Genomic DNA, 19655 nt, shown 5'->3' with positions numbered 1-19655 from the left:
CATTAAATTATTAAAAAATATTTTTTATATTATCTTTTTTCTTATTATCCCGATGCCTAACTCTACGAATTATCAGTAATTTGATTTAAAGATTTCGCAATAAAATTTTGACAAATTGATTTTATTATTCGAAAGAATGAAATTTTATTGTAACAAAATAAGAAAATGATGTAAATTAAAAAATAATGGGATCATTCAACTATACTCAGTTCTTGTTTTAGTCACCTAATTTTAAAAACTTTTAATTCAGGTATTAACATTTATATTCATTTTGTTGTGGTCACCTGTAGTTAAATTGATAACTAAATAATTATTTGGCCTTTTTCTAACTGGTATCATAACATATTTAGTTCTTAATACTTATACATTTTGTCAATTTAATTCTAATTTTAAATAATTTAATAATATAATTCCATATTTCCTCTAAACTCTCTCTAAAAACCCAATAGCACAACCACAAAAAATTCGTTTCTTGCATTTTGATCAAAATTTCGTTTTAATCCTTGGAGGCCGCTAATGTTCTTCGTTCACCACAAAATTGCAGACAACAATGGCGAAACTGCAAGTTGATGATGGTTCCTGCTAGCATTTTATGTTTATTGAATGATGTTCTAGGTAATGGTTGTTTTCCAGACCTATATATAGAAGAAAAATGAAACTAAAGTGAAAAAGCTTGGATTTCCGATGTCATACTTCTTTAACATCTTGCCGAAGAAGCTCGTGCCTGTCAAAGGGGCTCTGAAGCCAATACAATAAATACCCAAATCACGAAGTTACATAAACAATCAAAAAAATTATAAACTTTTCAACTTAAAACAGGGGAATGCAAAAGAAAAAAAAATACCACAGATTCGTTATGGAAATGGCGACACGAGAAAACCAAGTTGCAACATGGAGCTCCAATCGTGCATCTCCTCCTATAATGTTGGCATCTAAAAAAAAGAAAAACAAAGAAAGAAGAGGTACCCATATCCCATCTTCCCTCGTTTGGCTGAAGAGGTATGAGTATTGAAAGATTTGTATTTTTATTTGGGTGTAAAATAACTCGATTAAATTTATTAAATTGTTTAGAATTAAGATGAAATTGATAAAATAGATTAGTATTAAGACTAAATCTATTATTATATTAATTAACAAAAGTCACACCATTATTTCTATTATCAATTTAATGAGTAATAAAATAAGAATGCGGACATAATTAAGTGAACATTTGTATATTTGACTCATACTTTTTTTTTCCTCATTATCTAATTCTTTTATTAGACATTTAAAACATAATAATTAGAACAATGGTTTGTTTTACAGAAACAAAAATAAATTTATGATTTATTGGGGTTCATGGTTTTGTTCTTATAAATTTAGGGTTTAGAGTTGATATATTTGTATCTTTTGGGGGTGTCTACAAAAAGTGGAAAAGGAACATAAACATTTTAGGACATAAATAGGGAATTAAAGTCCAACATCCACCACCCACCCAAGCTTAAAGGTAACTTTCCATATTCTGAAATTACAACCTTTTTAAGCGGTACAGTTCCAATTCCTGGATAATGGATAAGCTTTTTTTGCCTCCGATGTCCAAATACAGTAGAATTATCTAAGCCTATAGTACTCGAACACGTGCCTGGTTAAGACGTTTTAATGAATTAATTACTGCTACATCTGTACATGAGTTAGAACTATCCCTTTAAACTCAACGTTAGCTCAAAATTTGAAATAGTTTTAGTAAAACTATTAAACCTGTAAAAAGTTAGACTCATTTAAAATATGGACTTAGTTTAGGCTTAAACATTTAAGACCAAGCTCGATCTTTTTAAATTTATAATATTTTATATTATTTTTGTATACTATGTAATTTATAATGAATTAAAAATAAATGTATGATAAATATATAATACTACTATAATGTAAACATTAAAATAATATTAAGATGACTATATAAAAAGGTTAATAAATTAAAAATATTAAATTAAAATAATAGAAACGGGCCTAAACTAGGTTTGGATTAATCTTTTGTAAATATTGATGAATTTAGATAAAATTTTATGCTCATATTTCGGGTTGAATCGAACTTGAATAAGCATAAATATGTTGATATCTTACTTAGGCTCGATCCAAACATGAACACCTTTGGATAAATTTGTCAAATATTCTTCTACAGTCTGAGAATTTTAAATAGAAATTATTAATTGGCAAAAAAATGAAAAAGAGTAGTGGATTAAAACCTAATAAGCTTCTTATCCTCTTTGTTTGTCTGGTTATTTTTAGCAGTTGAGATTTTCAACTGTCCACTTTGATAGAAATTTACTAAATCAATACAGGCTGATGTTTGGCTAAGCAACACTGTTCTAAAGATTGAAGTGTAAACTAACCTGTAAGTAAATCTTATTACCAACATTTCTGTCAATCTGTTTATGGTTTTATGTTCATCCATTAGAATCTGGTACAATTCTAAGTAATGATGTCAAATAGGTTATAGAAAATTTTATCATTAATAGATTTAAACTCGAACTTACATCCTGCTGTATTGACAATAATATTTATATTAATCGAATTAAGAGTTAATCTATTAATCTTTAATTATAGTTATATTAGCCAACGGCAGGGATAAAGACAGAGGTTGATAGTGGTAAAAATAAAAAAATTATTTATACAATCTCTTTAATTTTTATAAAAGTATAAATTAATGTAATAACAAAATTATATTCATCTCTAGTCCCTAAAATGGTTGAGAATATGGGTAAAACGTAACAGAATTGGTATTGGAATCATAATATTTATTTTATTTTAATCTCTTCCATGCACAAAAAGGAGAAGGAAAGCTGGCAAGAATCTAGCAGAGTAGCAGTGACATTGACTGTGCCACAAGTATCTCTGCACAGGACATAAATAGAGCTGGCAATGAACTGTGCTAATGCAAACAACATAAATAGCCAACTGGATTTTGACTGAAGCAGAAGACTTTGAATAAGGAAATCGATTTTCTTGATTTTGGAAATTTTTGCTGAATCTCATTTTTAAGTAAACTCCTAATTCTAACTTTCCTCCGTTTTGGTTTTCTTTTTAAGCAAGGAATATAATATGTAAAATTATTATATTTTTTATAAAATAAATATTAAAAGATTAATTAATTATTAAAACAGGGTGAAAACAATTATCTTACAAAATGAAATGTTTTTATAGTAGTTTTAAGTATCTGATACATTAGCAACACATTTTTTATACCGCTTAATACATTAACAGCGATCAATTTTAAAAAAGTTTTGATAGCAAAAAAAAAAAAAACTAATTTGTGGTTACACAAGGCAATAACCTTTTCCATGCATTTAATACCCTAAATTTTTTTCGTACATTCAATGTATTTTCCCTATATTTAATCCCTAAAATAAGAGTGTTTTTTTATTGGCTTAACGGTGTAAAAAGCCATTAATTTTTTTCAAAGAAAGCAATTAACCACCTGCATTTTTTTACATTCAATTGGGCACTTCAACTACCAAAAACTCAGTAAAATGGCTCATTGGCGATGTTGACCGTTAAAAGATGATGTGACAGATAATTTTGACTTTTTTTTGTTTTGTTTTTGCCAACTAATATGCCACCTCGGATGCCATGTGTACTGTTGATGACATTAATGTCATATCATCTTAACCGTTAAAAATTAACGACCAACGTTGTCAATGGGCCATTTTATCTGTCACATCATCTAGACCGTTAAAAATTAACGGTCAATGTCGGTCAAAGGATCATTTTACAGAGTTTTGACAGTTCAAATACCAAATTGAATGTAAAAAAAAGAGATTAATTACTTTTTTTGAAAAATTTTGAAGACTTTTTACACCATTAAATATTTTTTATTTAACTAGGAGGTACAACTTGGCACATTGACGACACCAATTAAAAAAATATTTTTTTTTCACTTTTTCATGTTTTTTTTTCTTGTTAGATTTAAAAAAAAAGGGAAAGTCATTGGTTGCGCTCCAATATATCAAGTGGACCCCAAATTTACTGTACCAAACACCCCATTTTCGTAATCAATTTGTTTTTTACCCTATTTGTGTAATTAATTATTTTTTATAAAAAAAAATATAAAACTACACATAACCCTTCCTTAAATGCGTTTCAATGCGCTCACACTCACGTCCTCTTAGATTGATAATAATATTAGTATCAACCAAATTAAAACTCAGTTGACACAATCTATCTATAAATCTTTAACTCTTTACTTTATAAAAATAAAAAAATTATTTTACATTAATTTATTAAAATTTGATCATTGTAGTTTATAAAAGTTAAAAAATTAATCAAATTATTAACAAATACAAAAACTTTGTACCATTGATTTATGTTAATTTATTGCAAATAAATTGTTGAAATAAAGATGACTTTTGTTATTTCTGATATTTAGATGAGCAATTTAATGACAAATTTAATAGATAAAAATCTGAATTATATCTTCCTAAAATATATCATCCACCTCAAATTATAAAAAATTAACTTTATTTAAATTTCTGATAAATAAAATTTTAAGTGAGGGATCTAAAGTTAAGACATTTCATTGATCTCATAAAATATCGAAAGCAACAAACAAAACTATAAACCAAGCCATATTACCCATTATTTTAGTTCTACTTGCACAAAAGATATTTCTTGATTGACAATATTTTTATTGGAATAAAACTGAAGTTCAACTTCCAAGAGATACAAAGTAGAGCAACGATAATTACAGCGATTAAGTTGCAATTAGCAACAATATTGTTACTAAAGCAGATAATTAAGTATAAAACAGTCACAGCTGTAGCTGAGAGCATATATGCAAATGGTGGATAGTTTATGTACATGAGCCAGAAAGAGACGATGGGTATTTTTCCTTTTTTCCTTTTCTTCTTCTGATGGACAATAAAATGTTGGTTTCAACTTCCATGTTTGTGATAGATGAATATCAGATCAAGGGCTGCAGAGATACACAGATTCAACGATTACGCGTTGGCTGCCGCCTCTTCTTCAACCATCTGCGACACTGGGAGAAGGGTGCAAATGAGGTTGCGATCACCATATACATTGTCAACACGTCCTGATACACCAATGTAAAGTTGTTAGTATAACTAAGCATGCTAAAGAATAAACATGCATGCAGATTCATGCTCAATATGATGCTTCAATTTCATGATGATGAAAATATTGAAGAAAGCAACAACGCAAGTAATGATGATGGTGTCATACACACCTGTAGTAGGCCAGAACTTAGCAGTACGAAGCCAGGAAGCAGGGAAAGCGGCGTATTCACGTGTATATGGCTTTGTCCATGCATCACCCATGAGCAAAGATGGTGGATGAGGAGCTCCCTGCATGTGCATATTTTATGCATAATGCTTAGCTTATTGTCATATAAGAAAGAAAAGAGAGAAAATATGGGGTATTGAAGAGCCATTTCACCTTCAGAACATTGTTGTGGATATCAGCTTTTCCATTCTCAATCTGAGCAATTTCTTCCCTAATGGAGATGAGAGCATCACAGAACCTATCGAGCTCCGCCTGTACAAGATAGTGAACACGGACGTGTGTGAGAGAGAGGAGGAATATCGGATGTTGTTAGGCGGAAAGATATTTGGTGAATCATATACCTTGCTTTCACTTTCAGTGGGTTCAATCATGAGTGTGCCTGGAACAGGCCATGACATTGTAGGACCATGGAATCCATAGTCCATAAGACGTTTAGCAACATCTTCAGGTTCTATTCCAGCGGTGTTCTGCAACAATGGCGACTTGCAATCAGTCATGGAAACAAACAAAAGGCTAAAAGAGTGGAAAGTTGAAAAACTATTCTACTTTGACTACCTTAAATCCTCTTAAGTCCACAATGAATTCATGAGCAACTGTTCCATTGACACCACGGAAAAGAACGGGGTAGTAGTTCTGGAAACACGAAATCAATCACAAAAAGAGATACAAATGTGAAGACTGAGATGATTGTAAGCACATAGTTCCAAGGAAAACAAGGTAGGTACCTCCAACCGTTTTGCCATGTAGTTTGCATTCAGAATAGCTATCTTTGAAGCGTCAGTCAGTCCCTTTGACCCCATCATGGCTATGTAAGTGTATGATATCGGCAAGATAAGTGCAGAGCCCCAAGGTGCAGCAGAAATGGTACCAAGAGGGTGTGATTTGTCAGGGGCTGGGATACCTCCAGTTGATACCTAACAGTATGATTAATAGAAAATCAGCATTGGTAACAATAGGTGAACGATACAGTTTCATAGGGATGCTTAAATATCCATAATATGCATGTCTCAGGGAGTATATACCACTGGATGTGAAGGCAAAAAGGGTGCCAAATGCTTCTTGACACCAATAGGTCCCATGCCAGGTCCACCACCTCCATGTGGAATGCAGAAGGTTTTGTGGAGATTCAGATGGCAAACATCTGCTCCAATAAAACCCGGACTTGTCAAACCAACCTGTGACCCGAAAAAACGATTTCTTTACATTATACAAGTAGAACAAGTAAAAAGTGTTAAATAAGTTGGAAGAAAAAAAAGACCTGGGCATTCATGTTAGCCCCATCCATGTACACTTGACCTCCATTGTCATGGATTATTCTACATATCTCATCGATCCCTTCTTCATACACTCCATGGGTTGAAGGATAAGTGACCTGAAATTGAAATTAAAAATTAGATTTGCATGAACAATTGCCTGGCCTTAAAAGAATTGTGCAGAATTATATAATTATTCATACCATGAGAGCAGATAACTTGTCCCTGTTAGCTTCAGCAGCTTTCCTTAATTCTTCAATGTTGATGTTACCCTTGGAATCAGTTCCTACAGGAACAATTTTCATTCCGCACATTGCAGCACTGGCCGGATTTGTCCCATGTGCTGAAACAGGTATGATACACACGTTCCGGTGATGGTCTCCTCTTGACTGCAGTATTCATCCGGAGTATGCATCAGCATAATCAATTCTACCATTATACTAATAAAAGGAATTCCTTTTCTTTTGGTGAAGAGGATTAAAAGCTGGTTAGTGTCACTTACCTTATGATATGCACGGATAACCATTAGTCCGGCATACTCGCCAGCAGCGCCAGCATTGGGTTGCAAAGAGAAGGAGTCAAACCCGGTGATAGTACACAACAGGTCACCCAAATTATTGAACATTTCCTAATAAACCAGAAACCATAATTCATCAATAAACTGAGGATTTAAAATTCACTCTTTGCTACATTTTCTTTTAAAGCATCAAGGAGTTCTAGGTAAAGGAATATTTGCCTGATAACCCTGAGCCTGTTCAGAAGGGGCAAAAGGGTGGATGTCAGTGAAACCAGGCCATGTCACGGGCATCATTTCAGTTGTCGCATTTAGTTTCATCGTACAAGATCCCAATGGAATCATACTATGACACAATGAGAGATCCTTTGATTGTAACTTGTGAAGGTACCGAAGCAACTCATGTTCTGTGTGATACCTGAAAAGATAACAAATAATAGTGAGAGTGGCACATTTGATTTGTAAGCTACAAGTAGGTCGTCGTTTCATGAAAGTTCCGTACATGTTAAATATTTGGTGGGTAAGATATGAACTCTGTCTTAATAGCCCAGAAGGAATTGCATTCTCAACCTCTGGTGCAAGAGATGCAGCAGTGAATGAGACCTGAAAGTTTAGATACAGGGTGATTCTAATTCAATAGGGCAAAAAATAAGTGTGAACATTATAACTATAGAAAAGATTATTAGCACTCACTGGTTTGCCACCAGCAAATACTTTGAAAAGCTTGTCCAAGTCATCCAAGGTAGTTGTTTCATCAAATGAAACAGTGATCTGAAAAGCAACCGAAGTCCTGGTAATCTCGTGATATATAATAATATTTGACCAAATAAAATCATAAATGGAATCAGACTCACAGTTTTGGCATCTACAACTCGCAAATTAATCTCACTCTTGTAAGCAGCATCAGCAATAGCATAGGCATCAGCACATGTAACCTTCACAGTATCAAAGAAGGGAAGACCTTGGACTTCAATGTTTCCAAGTTTTTTCAGTCCCACAGCAAATGCCCCAGCAAGACCGTGGACACGTTGCGCAATGGTTTTTAGGCCCTCTGGTCCATGATAAACAGCATACATAGCAGCCATGTTTGCTAGTAATGCCTAGATAGAGCAAGATATCAAATCAAACAACGCAAAGCAAATACAATTCACTAAAGTACTAATGAGTGACGACTTAAATCAAACAAAAAGCATTTAACGCTTAGCATTTAAGAGTTTACTATAGGAAAAAGCAAAAATATCTTACTTGAGCTGTGCAGATGTTGCTAGTAGCTTTGTCCCTGCGAATATGTTGCTCCCTCGTTTGCATCGCCATACGCAAAGCAGGCTTCCCTGAAGAATCGACACTAACACCAATAATTCGCCCTGGCATCATCCTCTTGTACTCTTGGGAAGTAGCCAAAAAAGCAGCGTGAGGGCCACCGTACCCCATCGGCACCCCGAACCTCTGTGCTGAGCCAACAACTATATCTGCTCCAAGTTCACCTGGGGGCTTCAACATTATCAATGCTAACAAATCAGTTGCCATGACAACCTTAACACCCTGTGCATGAGCGTTCTTAACGAACTCCCCATAGTCCAAAATCTCACCCTCGGTACCCGGATACTGAACCAAAACCCCACAAACATCACCAGAGCTGTAATCAATATCCTTAAGATCTGCAGTAACAACTTTAAGATCAAAACCATCAGCTCTTGTCTTACAAATATCAATTGTCTGAGGATGACAATTGTTTGCAATAATAAAAGTCTTCTTCTTTCCTTTCACTATGTTGTTACACATGGCCATTGCCTCAGCAGCTGCAGTTCCCTCATCAAGCAACGAAGCATTTGACATAGGCAATCCAGTAAGATCCGTAATCATAGTTTGGAAATTAAGCAAAGACTCAAGGCGTCCTTGAGATATCTCGGCCTGGTACGGAGTGTATTGAGTGTACCAAGCTGGATTCTCCATTATATTCCTCAAAATCACGGGAGGAACATGAGTGTTATAATAACCCATTCCAATAAAAGACTTAAAAATCTTGTTCTTTGATTCCAAATCTTTCATGTGTTCAATCATTTGGCTCTCAGTTAATCCTCCATCAAACTTGGGAAACTTCATGGAATCAATACGTATAGCTTTAGGCACGGTTGCGTCAATAAGAGCGTCGAGGCTATCAAACCCACATGACTCAGCCATCTTGGTCTGCTCTTCAGGGGTTGCAGAGTTATGGCGGCGAGGAAAAGTATCGCTTGATTTCAATGCCTCGACAGAAATGGATCGAATTTGTGACCCAACACCAAAACCAACATTGTTCGACACATTTCTAGCACCTAATGAATCTGATCTGCTATGATTCTTGGAACCAAAAGGTGACAATGAAGATACATACCTTGATGGAGTGTAGGAAACAGGTGATCTAGAACTCATTTCACCATTGCGTGATTGCTTGGATTCATTAACCAAACGTTTCAGGATTGCCCTGTTAGCCACCTTCCTTGCGCGCTCCATCAAAGAGTTTTATTTCTTTGTTCTTTTACAAGGTTTAGTAATGGAAATGCAAAGAAGAAGAAAAATAGAAACTTGGGTTGTTAAAGGAAAAAAAGAGAGGCTAAAGGTTTATTCCATTTTTTGTTAAACATGAGTTGTTGGAGGAAGAAGGTTGGTGGACTCTTTGTTAGTGATATATATACATATATATTGAAAATATTTGTATGGTTGCATTCAAATTATAAATGAATATCTACAAATTATTATCAAGTTTTAATTTTTATGAGAAAAATAAAGAAATTTGTGGGCTTCAAAATATGGTGAGTGATGAGGGGTGGGTGGTGGGTGACTTTACACCTAAGTGGGAAAAGAGAGATTATTATTATTATTTTTTAAGGATAAAATATATATGACACTCTGCAAATGAAAGACATGACAAAATCCTCAAAACAAATGAATGGAAGTAAATGCAGGAAAACAGATTGGGATTCAATGGATCACAATATTTCATCCTCCTTACTGAAATAAAACCCACAAATAAAAATTTTTTATTTGAGATTTTTTTAGTTTCCTGGGTTTAGATAAGACCCAGAGATTAAAACTACACATGCCCAAAAAATAGGAAAAATAAAGATTAATTGATTGTAATACTATCTATATATAGTAGATATTATTCCTGTTTTGAAGAAACAATGGGGTTGTTGGGCTTTGCTGCTGAAACATGGGAAAGATATCTTAAATAAAATTTCCCCTTTTTAAATCTCCATTGATGTTGGAAGGGGAACTTTAAGGCCTCATCGCCTCATTAAATAACCAAAAATTGTGGAAATTTGAGAAGATGGGGAGGCTAGCGATAGCGAGAATGGTTGGGTTGAATGTGAAAAGGAAATGCCCAATAAATTGAGTCACATCCATTTTCATATATTCCTTCTCGTTTTTCCTGCTCTACTTTTTTTTATAAACTTTCATTACTCAAAATTTAAAAATTACAAAATAGATATTAAATTATTTGAAAGTTTAATTTAAGTTGTTGGATTGTTAAAGGCATTACTGTAAAGCTTTCATTGTTAGCACTATCTACACCAATTTCTCTTTTTTTCCATTCTTTTCTACGGTTCAATTTCTTTTCATTAAACAACTTTCAACATCACGAATCTACGAACCAAAATTTAAATAACTTTATTCTTTGATCTCCGAATTTGACCCTCAGATCGACTTGAATCTAAGCTATGTTCTTCCAATCATCGATGGATATTGATTCACCGTATCAATCGTTGAATCGCTCCTTAGAGATAGTTAGTCAGACTTTTAGAAGAAAAAAAACTTAATAATCCAATGATTTAAATAAAAACTTTCAAATAGTTGAGCGACTTAAATGTAAAGTTTTAAATAGTGACCATTTTATAAATTTTTGAAGTTAAGTAACTAAAATGTATACTTACTAATAATTTAATGTTATAACTCACACTTATTACAATATAAATATAAAACCAAAAGTTTAAACATTAAAAAAGAGAGTTTAAATATAGTCATATGTGTATTTATATTTATATGTGACATTTATATACAATACTTATTTAAATTGGGTGAATACTTACTTTAACTGCTTAAATTTTATGTGTTTCACTTAAATGATACGGTTTTAAATATAAATTTTCTCTCTCTTTAATGATAAAAAATACGTAAAATAAATTAGTAATGACTAGAAAAATTTAAGATTAATTTATTATTTTTTTTAAAAAATCTCATGAAAAAATGCTTTTGTATTTTAAGATTTCAAATATTATTTGATATTACTATATAAAGTCTACAATTTTTACATGTGATATTATGTAGAATGAAATTTTTTAAAATTGTAAAAATAGAACGTCGGTAATGACAATATATCGCAAAGAAAAGAGAAATAAAAATAAAGAACACACAGACTTTTACGTGGAAACCCTTTCGGGAAAAAAACCACAAGTAGAGGAGAAAAAAATTCACTATGTCAAATTCGAATGATTACAAGAGGAGTTTCGACTACATCTATTTATAGGTTGAAAAAACCTAATTCTAATCAAAGTTAAATATATTGTGCTAATAAATGATAAATATATTATACTCATAAATACTAAATCTTCTAGAAAGAATATATATTTTGTTTAACTTGACTTGCAAGCAATATCTTAAAATTTATGTCACACAACTCTAACAATCTCCACATTGACACAAATTCTCAACGAACAAGGTCTTCACCTCTTCCATAAAACCCCTTAAGGGTTTAACTTCAACAATGAACACCAACCAAGTCTAAGCAATGCTCAAACTTGGTTATAGGAAGCGACTTAGTCATCATATCTACAGGATTTTCATGAGTACTGATTTTGCTCACAACAATATCACCACGAGCAATAATATCACGAACAAAATGATACCGAACATCAATGTGTGTTTTTTCTCTCATGAAAAATTTGATCTTTTGTAAGGAAGATGGCACTCTGATTGTCACAAAATATTGTACTAATTTGAATGTCTTCATTGAGTTTAGTAAAGAGTCCCTTCAACCAAATGGCTTCTTTACAAGCCTCAATAATCGTCATGTATTCAGCTTCAGTGGTAGACAAAACAACTGTAGTTTGCAACGTGGTTTTCCAACTGATTGTACAACCTTCGATTTTAAAGACATAACCTGTGAGAGATCTTCTTCTATCAAGGTCTTCAGCAAAATCGGCATCAACGTACCCAATGACTCTATCTCTAGTTCTTCCAAACTGTAAACAAACATCAGTAGTATGTATCTGCTAACTGCACTGACTGCATATGATAAATCTGGACGTGAACAAACCATAGCATACATGAGAGATCCCACTGCACTAGAGTATGGAACATGTGACATGTACTCAATTTCATCATCTGATTGTGGAGACAAAACAGATGAAAGTATGAAATAGACTGCTAAAGGAGTACTAACAGGCTTAGCACTCTGCATATTGAATCTGCAAATAACTTTCTCAATGTACCCTTTCTGACTTGGGTACAATTTACTTGCTTTTTTTATCTCTGAGAATTTCCATACCAAGTATCTTCTTTGCTGGTCCCAAATCTTTCATCTCAAATTCTTCACTTAATTGGGCTTTAACCTTTCTTATCTCTCCTTTATCTTTTGCTGCTATGAACATGTCATCAACATAAAGGAGTAGATACACAAAAGAACCATAACTGTTTTTCTTAAAGTAAACACAATTGTCAAAGCTACTTCTTTTGAAATTATGAGAAGTCATAAAGGAATCAAACCTCTTATACCACTGTCTTAGTGATTGTTTCAAACTGTAAAGGGACTTTTTCAGCAAGCAAACATAGTCCTCTTTTTCTGAGACTGTAAAACCCTCTGTTTGTTTCATGTAAATATCCTTATTAAGTTCTCAATGCAAAAATACAGTTTTTACATCTAACTGCTCAAGCTCCAAATCATGCATGGCCACAATACCAAGCAAAGCTCGAATCTAACTATGCTTCATAATTGGGGAAAACACATCTGTGAAGTCTACTCCTGAAATTTGACTGTAACCTTTTGCAACAAGCCTTGCTTCATATCTGGGTTCTTCAACTCGTGGAGTTCCTTTTTTCTTTTTAAGCACCCATTTACAACGAACAACCTTTTTACCTTTAGTAAGTTTCATAAGATCCCATTTTCTATTTTTGTGGAGTGATTTCATCTCCTATTGCATAGCAAACATCCACTTTTCTAAGTTTTCACAGCTAACCGCCTCAGAATAATTAGATGGCTCTTAGTTTGCATCTATATCTTCAGCCACATTGAAAGCATAAGCAACTAGATCTGCCTCGGCATACTTCTTTAGAGGTTTGATTTCTCTTTTAGTTCTGTTTTTAGCGATAGAATATTGTGGTGAAGAAGCAACTCTATTCTGAATTTTTGTACTAGCTTGAGGAGCTGACTCTGTTGTAGATTCTGGATTAATCTGATGCTCCACCTGCTTTTGATTTTCTTTATTGGAAGAGTCTTTAAGAGATAAGTTAGGTAGCATAGCAGTTTCATCAAAAACAACATATCTGCTAATCACAACTTTTATATTTTCAAGACACCATAACTTATACTCTTTTACACCAGTTTTATAACCAAGAAAAACACATTTAATGGATATCGGTTCTAATTTTCCATTATTAACATGAGCATACGCAGGACACCCAAAGATCTTTAAGTCAGAATAGTTAGCAGGATTACCAGACCATACCTCTTGTGGAGTCTTTTTCTCAATGGCAACAGATGGAGATCGATTGATCAAAAAACATGCAGTAGAGGCTGCTTCGGCTCAAAATGACTTCGGTAAGTTAGCATTCGACAACATACATCAAATTTTCTCCATGATCATTTTGTTAATTCGTTCTGCAATGCCGTTTTTTTGTGGAGTATGAAAAACTGTCAAGTGTCTCACGATCCCTTTTGACTTGCATAGTTCATTAAACTCATCAGAACAGAACTCTAAGCCATTGTCTGTGCGGAGGTGTTTTATTTGTTTTCTTGTCTGTTTTTCAATCATAGTTTTCCAAGACTTAAATGCAGAAAACACAGCTTTTCTACTTCAAGAAAAATGCCTAAACTTTTCTGAACAATCATTAATAAAATTTAGTATATAATTAGCTCCACCTCTCGAAGGCACTCTAGATGGCCCCCACAGATCAGAATGAATATACTCCAACGCTCCCTTCGTGTTATGGATTCCTCTGGTGAATCAAACTCTCTTTTGCTTTCCAAAATACAGTGCTCACAGAACTTTAGTTTGAAAATTCCTTACCCATTAAGAAGTCCTCTTTTGCTCAATTCTGCCATGCCATTCTCACTTATATGCCCTAAGCGCATAGTTTAGTAATATCATCATCTGACAAGGAAGAGGAAGCAACAGTTGCATCACTACTAACAGTAGAACCCTATAAAACATATAACTTGACAGTCTTTCTCTACTCTTTCATCACAACGAGGGAACCTTTGGAAATCTTCAAAACCCCACTTTCAGCTGTATATCTATACTCTTTTGAATCAAGAGTACTCAACGAAATTAAATTTCTCTTTAATTTTGAAACATGTCGCACGTCACTAAGTGTTCTAACAACTCCGTCAAACATCTTAACTTTAATCGTTCCAACACTTGCAATTTTACACGAAGCATTATTTCCCATCAAAATAACATTTTTAAACACTATTTCGTAAGTTGTAAATCAATCCTGATTGAGACTCATGTGGAAGGTGCAACCTGAATCAAGGATCTACTCCTTGCTCACTTTAAAATATTTGACAGAAGTGACTAGAAGTTCACCATCGCTGTAGTCTTCTACAACATCAGCTTCACCAGAATTTTCTAGTTGTTTTCCCTTTTGATTCGTAGCCTCCCTTTTGATCTTATTCTGTAGCTTATAACACTCAGATTTAATGTGCACTTTCTTCTTGCAGAAGTTACAAATTTTACCTCTATTTGAATACTTCGATCTACCCTTAGATTTACCGCGAAGATTCTGTGTCCTTCCCGATCATCATCAGTATTCCAATCGTGTCTTCCACGAACAATAAGACCCTCTCCCTTAGAGTCGGGTTTAACCACAAGATGTTTTATCTTATCATATGAGGTCAAATAATAATAAACCTCATCACTTGTGAGAGACTCGCAGCTATATAAAATCATGTCTGTAAAGGTTGAATAAGACGGGGGCAACAAAAAAAGTAGAATCAACCCTAGATCTTTCTTATCATATTGAACCTCCATGGCCTCCAAGTTTGAGAGAATTTTTTCAAACACTGTTAAGTGTTCGTGCATAGACACACCTTCCTTCAAACGATGAGCATAAAAATGTTGCTTCATATGCAACTTGCTGGTTAGAGTTTTCGACATACATATTTGTTCCAGCCTCTTCCATAATGCAGCGACAGTCTTCTCCTTCATCACATCCTGTAAAATTTTGTTAGACAAATGCAGATGTAATTGTGTTAACGCCTTTTGATCCTTACGATTCTTCTCTTCATCTGTTAATGTTGAAGGCATCTTATCTATCCCTAGCAGGGCATTCTCCAAATCCATCTGTGCAAGAACTGCTTGCATCTTAATCTGCCACAACGTAAATCTGGTGTTGCGATCTAACAGCGAAATTTCATATTTCAAAGACGCCATTACCGTGGTTGAGATGAACAACCCAGAAGCTCTGATACCAATTTGTAAAAATAGAACGTCGGTAATGACAATATATCACAAAGAAAAGAGAAATAAAAATAAAGAACACACAGATTTTTACATGGAAACCATTTCGGGAAAAAAAACCACGAGCAGAGGAGAAGAAAATTCACTATGTCGAATTCGAGTGATTACAAGAGGAGTTTCGACTACATCTATTTATAGGTTGAAAAAACCTAATTATAATCAAAGTCAAATATATTGTGCTAATAAATGAAAAATATATTATACTCATAAATACTAAATCTTCTAGAAAGAAAATATATTTTGTTTAACTTGACTTGCAAGCAATCTCTTAGAATTTGGGTCACACAACTATAACAAAAATAAATTAGAATTCAACATGTGTTATTAGTATTTATCTCTATTTAAGTTAAATTAATTTTTATAAAAATTATTATTGAATAATTATTTTAACTCTAATTAAAATAAAATAAAAGAGTTTAATTCTTATAAATCACTCAAAATTTTACTTAATTGATCGGCATCACCTCCTAGCTATTTATTTTACATGTGTAGAAGTCCAAAAGTTTTAAAAATCGAAGCTTAAAAGAAAAGGTTTTGAAATAGAATTAAAATAAATTGTAAAGAATATTTAGTTCAACTTACACATCCACGCGTATTATTAAACTTTCACACAGACTATGCCTATAGATCGATCTCATGTCTTGAGAATGGGGTGAACACCCTTTACCTATAAACTCAATTTGTTTTAAATATCGAAATCATATCAACAAAGCTCTTATAAATTAATAAAAAAATTATAATTAATGGAATAATTAGCTCAAATCAAAAGCTTTTTTCCCTTATGTCTATTAGTAGTATTTCAGTATTAAAAAATCTAAACTTAGATTGTCATAAAAAGTCTAGGCATAAAGATAAATTTAGTTCTTAATGTTTATTTATTTTGTCATTTTAGTTCCTTTTTTTTGGGGGGATCATTTTGACTTTCAATCTTTAAATTTTAGTCAAATTGCTTGTTTTTTTAGGGACAAACTAACCGAATTGTTAAAATTTTAATGGCATTGATGTGGCCACGTAGAATTCATAAAAACTTTTGGAAAAGTTATCCATATTACCAATGAAGTATATGTAAAATACCACATGAGCTATCACATCAATATCATTAAAAATTTAACAATTTAGGCAAATTTTATGTCAAAAAGCAAAAAATTTGATTAAATTTTAAAGGTTGAGGGCCCAAATGACCCAAAGAAAAAGGACAAAAATGACAAAATGAGTAAACATTAGGGACTAAATTTATCTTTATGCCAAAAATCTATAGTAATCCGTTGTTAAGATTATGGTGTCTGTATATAAATTTTTAAAAAATTGAAGCAATTCATAAGTAAAAGTATCATGGAGGCTCCAATATTAGGAGTCAGATTGCATTTTGTCCATTTTACTTTAAAAAATGGACAAATTAGTTATTATATATTATATTGAAGAGCAAACTAATCCTTTCTACTATTAAAATTGACGTGGTTGATAGAATAATCAAATAGTTAAACATGACATACCACATCTCATTCTGACGTATAGGGGCCCATTTTTAACTATAGAAATAGATGGAATCTTTAACAAAATAACTAGATTGCTCTTTAAATTAATATATAAAAACTAATTTACTCATTTTTAATCAAAGAGGACAAAAAACAATCTGACTACTGAACTTCATAATACTTTTTACCGTAATTCATAAATAAAAATGTCTGATCCCTTGTTTGTGCTACGTATGCCCCACCCAAAAAAATTAACACGTTAAATAAGATTTCCCTAAGAAAGAATTTGTTTATGCCAGAGTCTGCACTAATAAAAATTTCATATTTTTCTCATATTTACCGAAAAGTTTTTGTTAGATTAAAAAAAAAATCTATGATAAGGTTTTTTTTTTTCTTTATTCAATTATTTTCCACCGCAAGTAATAGCTTGCATACAACACAATTAAACATGATGACCTATGATCATTTACATAACACAATAATATAAGAATTTCACCGATATTATAAAATTTGCTTAGCAACAACAAAATACTGCTCCAATGATAGCACTATAATGCCTTTGAATTAATATTATTTACTCATCTATACAAAAAAAAAGTCTCTCTTCAAAATGAAAACTGCACATGCCACTCTCTCTTTGCGCTGACGTTAAATAAATGGGAGATTTGTATTCCGTAATTCATAGAATAATTTGGTTTAAAAAAATCAATAGCCTGAGATATTCTTAACAATTTGGTATGCCTTTTGTAAATTTTGTTGTACGTTTCCAAATCCATGTAAAGCACATGGAGGGCCGCTAGCCTGATTTCACTTAATCAACACCATCTTTGAATCTCAGTTACCTCTCCCAACATGCTGAGATTCAATCTCAGAAAAAAAAAAAAAAAACCATTTATAAATTCATACAACTTGGGTACATACACTTCAATTCTGTCATAAAAGCTACAAAATTTATCAGTGAAAAAAGTCACAAGATAACCTGCAAACTCGCTAACGATGCCGTCAACCGCCGTGTACCCGTTAAAATGATGATAATAAGTAATAATAATATTGGTAGTAAGTATCTCAAGTGTGAAAAAGGCCACAAGATAGCTCCATTAGGAGGATTGCAGCGTCTTCCACATCTTGAGGAAACACACGCTGCAAACCTGAATTCTTGCTCAAACTTAGAGTAATTTCCTTAAAACAAAGCTTCCTCTTGTGATGATGATGATGAAGGCAGGTATTGCCTGATTTACTCTTCAACTCTTTCTTATATTGTCCAACAGTACGTGATTTCTTTATTTCCTTCTTGTTGTGGTGTACCCTAATCTTCATCGATGCTGCAACAGTCTCTCCATTTGCCGCCGCTGCTTCCAGTGCTCGTCTTGCCTTCCTTTGCCGAATCCCACAAGCATTGCAAAGAGACTGCCCCAAGTTTTCAATATTAGTAACCTTGCACGTTTATAATTTATAGAGTGAAACAAGGCAAGTATAGGGTAAATAGGCATTTACGTACCTTGGGACCTCGAGGCCCACTTCTCCAAAGAGGCGTTGTGGTTGTGTTGCAGTCGGAGCAGACTCTAATGGCGTTATTAGTTTTACTGAAATAATTTGTTTCATCTCTATCCTGAATCGGATATTGATATTTACTATCATTCACTGCTGCTGTATTATGTGGTAATGGAGGAGGACCACTGCAATTGGAGTTCATCATCATCTTTTTCGTTAACCTCATCTTAGAAGACATCCATTTCAGTTCCACTGATGATCCATTATTACGATCACTTACACTCTCATAATCATCTCCATCATCTTTTCTGTTTCTACTTAAGGATAAATCCACCGCAGCAGACTCAAGAAATGATGACGATGAGCTTATCGCCTGTTGAATATCGCTTGATCCACCTCCTCCATCATGACTCACGTAATTATTGACCTATATTTACAAAAACCATAGATAAGATAATCTCAAAACATTTACATCCACATAAAATACATACATAAATCAATATATTAATCAAAGATCATCATTTAATAATAAAGCAGAAACATGTATAAATATGAAGAACATTATATATTACCTTGAGATCATAGGGTTTTGGTTCTTGAGGTTTATGAGTGGCAGCAGCATCAGTACTGCTGAAGAAAGTAGGATGATGAGCAGATGAAGAAGAAGCAGTATGTTGGGGGAGTGAAAGAAAAAGCTGAAGATGGTGGTGGTGTTTTAGATCCTCGAGGGGAAAGGGAGAGGGTGGTGAGTTGAGATCATAGAGCGGTGTCATTGGCAAAAGAAGATCTTAAGATGAAAGAAAATTGTGGAGTAATTAATTAAAGCAAGAACCATGAATGGGGATATATAGGGAAATGGAGGTTAATATTAGTGTTAAAGGGGGAGTTATATACTAAGGATGTGTGAGGGATTAAAGAAGAGGCTTGA

General features: G+C 33.2%; 2 protein-coding genes across 2 annotated transcripts; both read right to left on the bottom strand.

Moving 5' to 3' along the window:
- Positions 1-4640: 4640 nt before the first annotated feature.
- On the bottom strand, positions 4641-9697 carry LOC105769268 (glycine dehydrogenase (decarboxylating), mitochondrial). The gene is made up of 15 exons (XM_012589790.2): positions 8290-9697; positions 7899-8144; positions 7738-7815; positions 7547-7647; positions 7267-7462; positions 7033-7158; positions 6734-6919; positions 6536-6649; positions 6300-6452; positions 6003-6191; positions 5833-5910; positions 5619-5744; positions 5431-5529; positions 5222-5339; positions 4641-5068 (listed from the first exon to the last, which is right to left on the bottom strand). Exons 1-15 carry the CDS (start codon positions 9535-9537, stop codon positions 4974-4976), a joined length of 3153 nt encoding a protein of 1050 aa, XP_012445244.1. The 5' UTR covers positions 9538-9697; the 3' UTR covers positions 4641-4973.
- An 8258-nt stretch (positions 9698-17955) lies between these two features.
- LOC105769521 (GATA transcription factor 21) lies at positions 17956-19655 on the bottom strand. Its single transcript, XM_012590207.2, has 3 exons — positions 19300-19655; positions 18735-19154; positions 17956-18643 (listed from the first exon to the last, which is right to left on the bottom strand). Exons 1-3 carry the CDS (start codon positions 19498-19500, stop codon positions 18302-18304), a joined length of 963 nt encoding a protein of 320 aa, XP_012445661.1. The 5' UTR covers positions 19501-19655; the 3' UTR covers positions 17956-18301.

The sequence above is a fragment of the Gossypium raimondii genome, chromosome 5 (genome assembly GCF_025698545.1).
Source record: "Gossypium raimondii isolate GPD5lz chromosome 5, ASM2569854v1, whole genome shotgun sequence".
In the NCBI taxonomy this organism is placed as follows: Eukaryota; Viridiplantae; Streptophyta; class Magnoliopsida; order Malvales; family Malvaceae; genus Gossypium; species Gossypium raimondii.
The sequence above is the reverse complement of the archived record's forward strand: the minus strand, read 5'-3'. Positions and strand labels throughout refer to the sequence as shown.

Bases quoted from the DNA above. Each gene is read 5' to 3' on its own strand.
- LOC105769268 (XM_012589790.2), bottom strand. From the start codon at position 9,537: ATGGAGCGCGCAAGGAAGGTGGCTAACAGGGCAATCCTGAAACGTTTG. The intron at 8,145-8,289 runs GTAAGATATTTT...TGCTCTATCTAG, and splicing joins GCAACATCTGCACAGCTCAA to GCATTACTAGCAAACATGGC. The intron at 5,911-6,002 runs GTACCTACCTTG...TCGTGTTTCCAG, and splicing joins ACATGGCAAAACGGTTGGAG to AACTACTACCCCGTTCTTTT.
- LOC105769521 (XM_012590207.2), bottom strand. From the start codon at position 19,500: ATGACACCGCTCTATGATCTCAACTCACCACCCTCTCCCTTTCCCCTC. The intron at 19,155-19,299 runs GTAATATATAAT...TTGTAAATATAG, and splicing joins CAAAACCCTATGATCTCAAG to GTCAATAATTACGTGAGTCA. The intron at 18,644-18,734 runs GTACGTAAATGC...AACTTGGGGCAG, and splicing joins GTGGGCCTCGAGGTCCCAAG to TCTCTTTGCAATGCTTGTGG.